The following is a 12076-nucleotide window of genomic DNA, read 5'->3' as shown; positions in this document are numbered from 1 at the left end:
AGCAGAAGAGATTAAGAAGTGTCAAGAATACACAGAAGAACTCTTAGGTAGGTAGAATAGGGAAAAGGAGTCCAAAATGGCGGTGGCCAAAAGACAAGGAAGGGAAAAGCCTGCGAAAATAGAACAAAGGAAGGTCGGAGGACTGAAGTGAGGACCTCAGGTGAAACAAACAACACTCCTGGCTGGCCCAATTTACATAGGGCAGGCCCAGGGGGAAAAAGCATATAAAAAGAGGAGCCAAACCTGGCCCGCTCTTCTCTTGACGTGCCCTCACACCTTGAAGATGGATTTTCCTACTATCTTCTAAATAAAATAGAGCTGTAACACTGAGCTGTTACACTGATTTGTCTAAGAGCTATAACATAGTCCATTCGAGACCTGAGAGCTATAACACGGTCTGTCCGAGACCTGAGAGCTGTGACACGCCAAGGGGGCTTTAATGTCTGTCACTCCAAATCTTTGTTGTGAGGAGACAGAAACCGAGGAACAAACACACGCGTGACATCTATGGTGCCGTGACTCGGGTTTAACCTGGCTGGAACAGCCTCTGCACAGAAGAGGCCAAGCACAGCAGGAGCCCAATTCAGCGAAGCTCCCGGGATAGAAGCGGAACGCAAAGAGCGCCCAGTGCGCGGTGGGGGCGGGGGGGCTAGCTTTGGTCCCTCTTTTTATATGCCTTTTCCCCCTGGGCCTGCCCTATGTAAATTGGGCCAGCCAGGAGTGTTGTTTGTTTTACCTGAGGTCCTCACTTCAGTCCTCGGACCTTCCTTTGTTCTATTTTCACGGGCTTTTCCCTTCCTTGTCTTTTGGCCACCGCCATTTTAGACTCCTTTTCCCTATTCTACCTACCTAACAGAACTATACAAAAAAGGTCTTAATGACGCAGATAACCACGATGGTCATTGAGATGGTCAGTGATCATATTTGGAAAACTCAGTGGTCATTCACTTAGGGCCGGACATCCTAGAGTGTGAAGTCAAGTGAGCTTTAGGAAGCGTTGCTACAAACAAAACTAGTGGAGGTGATGGAATTCCAGCTGAGCTATTAAAAAATCCTTAAAATTGATGCTGTTAAAATGCTGCACTCAATAGGTCAGCAAATTTAGTACAAGCCACTGAACTATAATAATAACTAATAAAAACTCAGCAAAAAGATTGTCAAGGCATTTGTGCTTGGCATGATTGTACTTATTCAGTTCAGTTCAGTTCAGTTCAGTCTTTCAGTCATGTCCGACTCTCCGCGACCCCATGAATCACAGCATGCCAGGCCTCCCTGTCCATCACCAACTCCCGGAGTTCACTCTAACTCATGTCCACAGAGTCAGTGATGCCATCCAGCCATCTCATTCTCGGTCGTCCCCTTCTCCTCCCACCCCCAACCTTTCCTAGCATCAGAGTCTTTTCCAGTGTACTTATTACTCACTGAAATAATGTTTTTTAAACAATTACCCATTTTAAAACATAAGAGAAAACACTTCTGTATTGATTTCCTATTGCTATTGTAACACATTTTCATAAACTTGGTGGTATTAAATAACACAAACTTATTTTCTTAATGGTTCTGGGGTCAGAAGTCTGAAATGGGTCTCACTGATCTAAAATGGGTATCAGCAAGACTGCATTCTTTCTGGAGGCTCTAGGGAAAAACATGTATCTGTGCCTTTATCAGCTTTTAGAGGCTGTCCACATTCCTTGGTTTGTGGCCCCCTTCCAACTTCAAAACCAGCAGTAGTCTTTCTTATAGGGCATCTCTCTGCTGCTGACTCTTCTTCTGCTTTCCTTTTCTACTTTTAAGGATTTAGTGATTATATTTACATTATGCATATAATCCAAGATAATCTCCCAATTTTAAGGTCAGCTGGTTAGCATACATATGCAGTTGCTCAGTTGTGTTCAACTCATTGTGACCCCATGAACTGTAGCCTGTCAGGGTCCTCTGTTCATAGAAGTTTCCAGGCAAGAATATAAGGTTGCCAGTTCCTTTTCAGGGGATCGTCCCAACTCAGGGATCGAACCCACGTCTCCATCTCCTGTACTGGCAGGCAGATTCTTTACCACTGCATCACCTAGGAAGCTCTGCAACTATAATTCCCCTTTGTTGTATAATATAAAATAGGAAGTAATATAAAATAGAAACAGGTTCTGGAGATATCTTTGGGGAGTCATTATTCTGCCTTCCATAGCTTTAACCAAAGTTAAACTATATTGTGTAAGATGGACATTCAATATACCGACAGGGACTTCCCTGGTGATCTAGTGGTTAAGAACCTGCCTTCCACTGCAGGGGATACCGGTTCAATCCCTGGTCAGCAAACTGAGATCCCACATGCTGTGGGGTAACTAAGCCTGCATGTCTCAACATCAGAGCCCTCATGCTCTGGAGCCTGCACTCCGAAACTTGAACAGTCCCACATGCCGCAACCAAGACCCAACACAGCCAAAAAAATAATTCTATCAACAGTGCTGAAATCTTGAGACTTGTTCAGTACCTTTATAGACACTACACACTCTCCTATATGCCAGAAAGGTAAACTTTATAAATCAAGCATGATCAGGTATGTCTTTTTGTAGTATTCTTGGCTTGGGAGACCTAGGGAGCTTTACTGTACTTTGCAGATTCTGACAGCTTAAAAAGAAAACTGTATGACACCTATTGAAATATGTATACTGTCTCTTTTGGGAGAGAGTAACAATATCCTAAAATCATTACTTTCTGTCCAAAGAATACATGTTTACACTGCAGACACTAGGAAAAAAGTTGACCATCTAATGTTTTCTAAAACATTTGGTCAGAAATTTAAATTTTTAAAAATTTTAGTTCAAGAGAATGCAAATAGTAGCAGTGAGGAAAAGGTAGTTTTACTCCCAACTTTTGCTCAAAGTAAGGCAGGAGATAGATGGGCCCCAGGCTGAACAGCTGGAGTTCATCCCCTATGGACAGATACTCCAAAATAGCAGAAAGAAAGAGACGTTAAGCCTGCCCAGATTAAAGAGACCACATATTTATCACTCTTGAGGATAAGGAGACCGTCTTGACTATATATGTGCAGAAAGGCTTCTTGGAGGTCTAAAGGGAGGGGGCACCACCCCATATCACATATTAAGTGATGTCAACCTATGGATCGGCCTCTTTGCTAGAATCCATCTTGGCTAAGGGATGCATGCACATACATGGAAAGACCCTGATGCATACCAAATATGGACTCAAGCAGGCAAAGCAAGATGATTGGCCAGAGGAAACCTGGAAGAAATGCCCCATTAAAGTGATTCAAACTACCACAAGGGCGCAACTCTCTGAGACCACCTGTGTGTCTATCCACAATACCCTTTTTCTCCTAATAAATGCTTTACTTGTTCACTACTTTCTGTCTCTATGTGGAAATTCAATTCTACACAGCTGACAGGCAAGGGCCTTGTCACTGACCACTGGTCCCTGATGTTCTAGTCTAGGATTCAGTGCTGTCACTTGGGTGGCTGACTTCAATCTCTGGCCAGGAATCCTGCTTCAATCCCCTGCAGGCTGAGGCCACCTGAGATCAAAGTGAAGCAAAGATATCAGCATAGTGATATCAGTCCACGGAGGTATTTTAAGTAGAAAAAGCTTTCACTTTTTTCATTCAATTTCATTATTTTCTAACAGACATGTTCCAAAGAAGCTATGATTTTCTTGGCCCCATCAAGGCTTGCTAGCTTCTCCCCTGGGAGATGCACAGACTCAAGCGAGGGAAAGAGACAGGAGTCTAGACACCTGTCCCCAGTGGATAAAGGAAGAACACACCTGGAGAGCGATTCAGACAAAGGGAGCCAAGGGGGGAAAAACAGTAATTGGAGAGGAGACTGCTTCCAAGCTGTTGCTGGTTTATAAGGTAAATCTATTGCTGGATGAAAGGGATACAGTAGCAGCAACTAAAAACTGAGACAGACTCTATCTCCTTCAAGGCTCCTGCTCTAATGACACTCCTTCCATGAAGTTTTCCCAGCATGGCCTGAGCCTGGATTGGATGAAATACCTGCCAGAGATTGCCATGCGACCCATACAAATCTTATCAGTGCATGCACTTATGCATTCATTCACTTACTCATATTGAGTGCCTAACATGGTCTAAGCCCTAAAGATAAAACATAAATAAACAAGGCATATTCGTACTTCTTACATGGCATTTATTTGCATTGGTTTTGGTTTTCTGTCTTTCCCACAAAATCTTCTAGGAAGGCCCCGTTTCAGTTTCTCATCCTCAGAGTCTAGCACAGTGCTTGGCCCACTGTGAGTGCTTAATTAACGAAAGAATGACCTTAAAGCTTATTTCTGGTAGGAGGCTATGTTCTCAAATCTGTCGTCCTATTTGAGGGGACAGGGGTGACCGGTACACAAAATGAGAATGGTAGAAGCATCTTTATTCGGAATGCATACAGCAATCCAGTTTTCCTATGTGGCTGCTAGTAGGGAAGTATATGTTAAAGAGAACAAGAGTCCAGGGCAGGGTGGGGAAGCTCCTCCTCCTCCTCCTCGCGTGTAACAGGGATTAGGGGGCCCAAGAAAGGGGTTCTCGCGAGCCCGTGTGCGCGCCTCACCAGGTCAATGGCTACGATGTCCCGCAGCGCCACGACTCGTCGGATGGACTTGGGCGGGTTCTCGGTCAGGTAGATGAGCCGGTCAGTGAGCACCACGTACTTTAAGGTGTGTTTCTCCGAGTCAGATACCACGATGCACTGCTCGTAGGCGCGGACGGCGTCGTAGACCTCGGGCGGCAGATGCCGCCGCAGGAAGGCGTCCAGGCGGCTATTCTTGCGCGCTGGGAAGCCGTAGCGCGCGGGGCTGGCCATGCGGGGCGCCCGCGGCCCCGCCGAGTGCCGGCGTCGGCGGACGCCTCTGCCCGACCCCGCCTCCGCGCCGCCCGCGGTGGAACCCGCGCGCGCCACAAAGCCGCCGAAGCGCGCGGCCGCCTCCCCGGGCGCTGGTGGCTGGCCCCCGGCTTCGGAGCTCCTGCGTCCGGCCCCCTGACCACCACCGCCCCTCTCGCCCCCAACACACCAACACACACACACACACACACACACACACACACCCCGCGTCTGGCCCCGCCCCCCAATCTTGGTCTCAGTCCCCGACAACAATGGGCGGGGCGAGACTCTGGTCCTTCTGGGCTCTCTGCCAAGCATCCCGGGGCCCTCTGCTCACCCCGGCCCCTTACCCTCCCCTAGCCTAGCTGTTGCGGACCAAGCATCGAGGCCTCGGGTTTGGTCTGGTTTTCTATTACAAACTTGAACGAGATGAAATTTACCGATTTATTTTTAAATAAAACAATCCTAGAGCTCTATTAAAATCAACCACAAAGATTTAGCACTTGATTATAAAATTGCTTGGCATAGCTCTCTAATTTTTCACGAGTAGAGACGTAGCTCTTCTTTCTGCACCTACATAAAAGCTCTCTGACAGAAAAGACTGTTATAAATTGTTTTCCGCACACCCAGGTCTACCTAATGGATATGCTTCTGTTCCCAGTGCCCAGGACAACGCCCTGTAGGCAGTCGGAGCTCAATCTGTGTAGGATTAATGAACGGGTGAAGCCTGCGTCTCTTAAAAAATTGAAACTTAGAAGCTGAGAAATGATGAACATGCAGCCTTGAGGTTTCAGGGTAGTAACAAGTACTGTTCACTTTTACAGACCAGGAATGCTGCTGCTGCTGCTAAGTCACGTCAGTCGTGTCCAACTCTGTGCGACCCCATAGATGGCAGCCCACCAGGCTCCGCCGTCCCTGGGATTCTCCAGGCAAGAACACTGGAGTGGGTTGCCATTTCCTTCTCCAACGTGTGAAAGTGAAAAGTGAAAGTGAAGTCGCTCAGTCGTGTCTGACTCTTGGCGACCCCATGGACTGCAGCCTACCAGGCTCCTCCATCCATGGGGTTTTCCAGGCAAGAGTATTGGAGTGGGTCGCCAGTGCCTTAACTTATTGTAAATTAGGTTAACGAGATGAGATCACAGCAACAGAAACCTATCTCCAGTAACCCTAGGTGAGAACTTTCATTTTAATTTCAAATCCTAGAAAAGTCATTCTCTCTCCCTTCCGATTCACCCAGAGACCCAGAGACAATGCAAACAGTATATGTATATTTTGTTTAATTTGTTCCAGCTACCTGCAACCCAGTATTGAATTATGTATTCTTTATTGCATTTTACATTTTCATTTTCCTCATATTTTACTATTGCATACTGTGTGTTGTCAGCAATTTCAAATCCTTTGTGGAAACAGTATAAATAAATTAAAACATAAACATAATGTAGATTAAATCCCTACAAACTGAGGGAACTGAGGAGAAATGTTTAGATGCTTATACTGCAAGGAGATCCAACCAGTCCATTCTAAAGGAGATCAATCCTGGGTGTTCATTGGAGGGACTGATGCTAAAGCTGAAACTGCAATACTTTGGCCACCTCATGCGACGAGTTGACTCACTGGAAAAGACTCTGATGCTGGGAAAGGTTGGGGGTGGGAGGAGAAGGGGATGACGGAGAATGAGATGGCTGGATGGCATCACCGACTCTGTGGACATGAGTTTGAGTGTACTCCGGGAGTTGGTGATGGACAGGGAGGCCTGGCGTGCTGTGATTCATGGGGTCGTGGAGAGTCGGACACGACTGAGCGACTGAACTGAACTGAACTGAACTGACTGAAAGAAGTCTGAGAAACTCAATAGCAGCAAAGGAATAGAAACAATATTTCTCTTTTGGAAAGACTGTATTTGCTGAGTAAGGAGAGAAGTGCCACCTGCTGACAAAATCTTAAATGACCTAGCATTTGAAGTTTTCTTAGCATCTGATCATGCATCTGACTCTTCATATATCATACCTGGATGAAAAGGGAGCCCCAGGATCATGGCTATTTCCTCTGAAGTAAGGATTATTCCCATCTAACCCATTCTGAAATTTGTTGCCTCAAACCAAGAGAAGGAAAGGCCCTTCACGTTTGCCAAATTGTCATACCTCAGGAGTGTTTGAGAGGGAAATGGCTACTGCAGGGTTGGAATGGGAGGCCTAAGTGGGGAACAGGCCTCAGTCCAGACTGCTGTCTCATGTCTCATGGGCTCCCTGTTTCATAGCCACTTCCCGGGACTAAGAAAAAGAATGACTGGATCAGGACCAGAAACGAAAGCATATCTGGTATATCTGCCATGAAGCCCACCACAGACAAGTTTCTGGTGACAAGGGTACTAGGCTTAACAAATGTGAAGATTATGCACACAAAGAAGGGAATTTAACAAAGGGTCTGGTGGTTAAGGTGACCTCAGTTAACTTTTTAATTTTGTGGCATACAGAGAAGGCAGTATCATGGTTTCCAGGCACTCATTGTTCTGTACTGTTGTCAAGGTAACAGCAAAGTTCAGATCACAGGAAAGGGGTTTAATATAGGAGAAAGATCCCTGGATTTGGAGTCAGGAGAACTGGATTAGAGCACTAATCCTGTTGCTCAGTATCTGAGATTTTTGAAAAGTCACTTCACCTTTTAAGCTTCATTTCACCATCTGTGTAATGAAACCACTACTAAACATATACCCTGCTAACTAGAGAGTTGGTGGAAGGACCAAAGGCAATGAGTTATGAATTATGAAAGGACTACAGACATGTAAAGTATCTGTACTCCCTTATCTTTTGATAAGCTTTATGAGAATAGTTAATATAAACATAGGCTTCCCAGGTGGCTCAGTGGTAAAGAATCCTCCTGCCAAACAGGAGGTATGGATTTGACCCCTGGGTCAGAAAGATCCCCTAGAGAAGGAAATGGCAACTTACTCCAATATTCTTGCTTGGAAAATCTTATTGACAGAGGAACCTGGTGGGCTCCAGCCTATGGGGTCACAAAAGAGTCGGACATGACTTAGTGATTATACAACAACAACATAAATACACCCTACATAGGCATTTACTCCTTATCTTCTAAATCCAACTAAACTCAGGAAGCATTTGGTACAGATCCTGTACAAGATCCCTGGGAGGAGGGAATAGCAACCCATTCCGGTATTCTTGCCTGGAGAATTCCATGGACAGAGAGTTGGTGAGTTACAGTTCATAGGGTTGCAAAGAGTTGGACACGACTTAGTGTCTTTGTGATTCCATGGACTGTACCACGCCAGGCTTCCCTGTCCATCACCAGCTCCTGGAGTTTGCTCAAATTCATGTCCATCCAGTTGATGACTCCATCCAACCATCTTATCCTCTGTCGTCCCCTTCTCCTCCTGCCTTCAATCTTTCCCAGGATCAGGATCTTTTTCAATGAGTCAATTCTTCACATCACGTGGCCAAAGTAATGGAGTTTCAGCTTCAGCATCAGTCCTTCCAATGAACATTCAGGACTGATTTCCTTTAGGATGGACTGGTTGGATCTCCTTGCAGTCCAAGGGACTCTCAAGAGTCTTCTCAAACACCACAGTTCAAAAGCATCAATTCTTCAGCGCTCGGTTTTCTTTACAGTCCAACTCTCACATCCATACATGACCACTGGAAAAACCGTAACTTTGACTAGATGGACCTTTGTTGGCCAAGTAATGTCTCTGCTTTTTAATATGCTCTCTAGGTTGGATAGACATCTGGATAAAGCTAGATGACCTGGGTTCAAATTCCAGCTCTCACTCAGTAGTTAAAAAAATCACCTTGGACAACATTTTTATTTGGCTGTGTTGCACAGCATGCAGGATCCTAGTTCCCCAACCAGGGATCAAACCTGGGCCCTTGGCAGTGAGAGTGAGGAGTCTTATGTACTGAATGCCAGGGAATTCCTGGACAGCTTACTTTAAATGCTCAGTGCCTCAGTTTGCTGATCTGTGAAATGGGTAATAATACCAACCCCACAGGATTATTATGAGGATTAACAATGTTTCTGAGTACTTAGAACAGGTACTTGGAACAGAGTGAACACTACGTCTTTTAAAAATAAATTGAACCAGTATGTGATTTCCTGGTACATATGTGGTCATTCAGTTCCCCTTATACAAAGTAGTAATATCAAATTTTTCTTTGTTGGGTGATAGCCTAACAAGTGGGCCTTAGGAAGCATCACTACAAACAAAGCTAGTGGAGGTGATGGAATTCCAGTTGAGCTATTTCAAATCTTGAAAGATGATGCTGTGAAAGTGCTAGACTCAATATGCCAGCAAATTTGGAAAACTCAGCAGTGGCCACAGGAATGGAAAAGGTCAGTTTTCATTCCAAATCCCAAAGAAAGGCAATGCCAGAGAATGCTCAAACTACCACACAATTGCACTCATCTCACATGGTAGTAAAGTAACGCTCAAAGTTCTCCAAGGCAGGCTTCAACAGTATGTGAACCATGAACTTCCAGATGTTTAAGCTAGATTTAGAAAAGGCAGAGGAACCAGAGATCAAATTGCCAACATCCACTGGATTATCAAAAAAGCAAAAGAGTTCCAGAAAAATATCTACTTCTGCTTTATTGACTGAGTCAAAGCCTTTGACTGTGTGGATCACAACAAACTCTGGAAAATTCTTAAAGAGATGGGAATACCAGAACACCTGACCTGCCTCTTGAGAACTCTTTATACAAGTCAGGAAGCAACGGTTAGAACTAGACATGGAACAACAGGTAGTTTCCAAATAGGGAAAGGAGAACATCAAGGCTGTATTTTGTCACCTGCTTATTTAATGTATATGCAGAGTACATCATGAGAAATACTGGACTGGATGAAGTACAAGCTGGAATCAAGATTGCCAGGGGAAATATCAATATCCTAAGATATACAGATGATACCACCCTTATGGCAGAAAGTGAAGAAGAACTAAAGAGCCTCTTGAGGAAAGTGAAAGAGGAGAGTGAAAAAGTTGGTGTAAAACTCAACATTCAGAAAACTAAGATCATGGCATCTGGTCCCATCACTTCATGGCAAATAGATGGGTAAACAGTGGAAACAGTGACAGACTTTATTTTGGGGAGCTCCAAAATCACTGCAGATGGTGACTCTAGCCATGAAATTAAAATACGCTTACTCCTTGGAAGAAAAATTATGACCAACCTAGACAGCATATTAAAAAGCAGAGACATTACTTTACCACAAAGGTTTGTCTAGTCAAGGCTATGGTTTTTCCAGTAGTCATGTATGGATATGAGAGTTGGACTATAAAGAAAACTGAGCACCAAAGAATTGATGCTTTTGAACTGTGGTGTTAGAGAAGACTTCTTGAGAGTCTCTTGAACTGTAAAGAGATCCAACCAGTCTATCTTAAAGGGAATCAGTCCTGAATATTCATTGGAACGACTGATGCTGAAACTGAAACTCCAATAGTTTGGCCACCTGATGCGAAGAACTGATGCATTTGAAAAGACCCCATGGCAGGAAAGATTGAAGGCAGGAGGAGAAGGGGATGACAGAGGATGAGATGGTTGGAGGGCATCACCGCATCTATGGACATGAGTTTGAGTAAACTCCGGGAGTTAGCTATGGACATGGAGGCCTGGTGTGCTGCAGTCCATGGGGTCACAAAGAGTCGGACACGACTGAGCGACTGAACTGAACTAAGCCTAACTTTTTACATTTTAGATTACAGCTCAAGACAAAAACATAATCTACATACACAAACATACAAACAAAGGAATGGAATTTTTACCTTTTCTTTTTTTAGTTGCAGTTTTGGTGGAGAAGTGAGCAGGTCATAAGAACCCTGTAAGGATTTCAAATTAGAAGTACCCTTCCATGGGTCTTAGGATCCCAAGTATTCCCACCTCTCAACCTGAAAATCAGGACAGACAGTATGTAAAGAGAGATACTTGAAGTCTGCAATAGGTAAATAGAAGCTGAATTTTTAAAACGTCTGAATTAGGAATCCCTTGGTATTTCTACTTAGTATTAACAGATACTGACCATTTAAATTATCTACAACATTTAGCAATCAACTGAAATATAGAGACATGTCATTATAATGAAGTCTAAGGAACCATCCAAAGCGTTGGATTAAAACAAACATTTCTTTTACTATATAATGCCCCAGTGCTCTGTTCTGCCTCAGGCTTTCTGCTTCACACCCACTTCCTATAAAAGAAACCAATGGTTGAACTAGAATCCAATAAAGACAGCTCACCTGACCTATTTTCCAACTTCTTTCTCTGCCAGGAAGCCCATTACGAATGAGCTTTGGCAACAATGGCGCTAGGCTTAATAAGCACTGAGATGAAGAAAATTTGACAAAGAACTCAGTGTTTATCAGCTCACATTATATTATTTCAGGTTCAATTCAATACATGTCACAAATACTTACTGAGAAGTTGTTATCCATAAACAGAATCAGAAAGAACTTATTTTCAGTCTTCAAGAATTGAGTACTAGGTGAGTAATACAACCATACAAATTTAATACAAAACAAAAATATATTAATGACATGCTGCTGCTGCTGCTGCTGCTAAGTCGCTTCAGTCATGTCCAACTCTGTTTGACCCCACAGATGGCAGCCCACCAGGTTTCACTGTCTCTGGGATTCTCCAGGCAAGAACACTAGAGTGGGTTGCCTTTTCCTTCTCCAATGCATGAAAGTGAAAAGTGAAAGTGAAGTCGCTCAGTCGTGTCTGACTCTTTGCGACCCCATGGACTGCAGCCTACTAGGCTCCTCTGTCCATACGATTTTCCAGGCAAGAGTACTGGACATGAGAGGTATGAAAAAAAAGCACATCAAAGAAATGATTGAACAAACCTGGTTGCGGAAATGTAGAGTCACTTCATGAGAGAGAGAGAGCATTCAATAAATTCTCAAAGTCAATGAAACTATTCCTTTTTTCCCTTTTACTACAGTTTAAAAAAAATTTAAGAATGTACTACATATTCACTGTGGGAAAAAAATTGTTTTAATCCAAAAAGTTACAAGAAAGATAACAGAAATCACCTGCAGTCTTACTACCTAAAGATAACTTTCAAGTAATGGATAAGTTTCCTTCAGTAAATCCAGCAGAGAAGCTTTGAAAGCCTAATGTCAGACAGAGGAAATAAGGAAAGGAACAGAAAAGACAGATGTGATAGCGCTAGGCTGAAACTGAACTGTGTCATTGAACATGAAAGCAACAAAAGTAATCCCAAGAGT

The 12076-nt window shown here is 43.9% G+C and overlaps 2 protein-coding genes across 3 annotated transcripts in view; one reads left to right on the top strand and one right to left on the bottom strand.

The window, feature by feature from the left end:
- The window catches only part of C6H12orf56 (chromosome 6 C12orf56 homolog), a 79787-nt gene extending 74771 nt beyond the window's left edge, over positions 1-5016 (bottom strand). Inside the window, exon 1 of the mRNA XM_055396456.2 lies at positions 4572-5016. Within this exon, the coding sequence (XP_055252431.2) occupies positions 4572-4823 (252 nt within the window). The 5' untranslated portion in view covers positions 4824-5016. The remainder of the gene's footprint in view (positions 1-4571) is intronic.
- Positions 1-12076, top strand: part of XPOT (exportin for tRNA) — a 181079-nt gene that overhangs the window by 119992 nt on the left and 49011 nt on the right. The window lies entirely within an intron of this gene.

The sequence above is a fragment of the Moschus berezovskii genome, chromosome 6, assembly GCF_049115385.1.
Source record: "Moschus berezovskii isolate FMDL1 chromosome 6, NW_MosBer_1.0, whole genome shotgun sequence".
Lineage (NCBI taxonomy): Eukaryota > Metazoa > Chordata > Mammalia > Artiodactyla > Moschidae > Moschus > Moschus berezovskii.
This window is presented reverse-complemented; position numbering and strand designations above follow the sequence as displayed.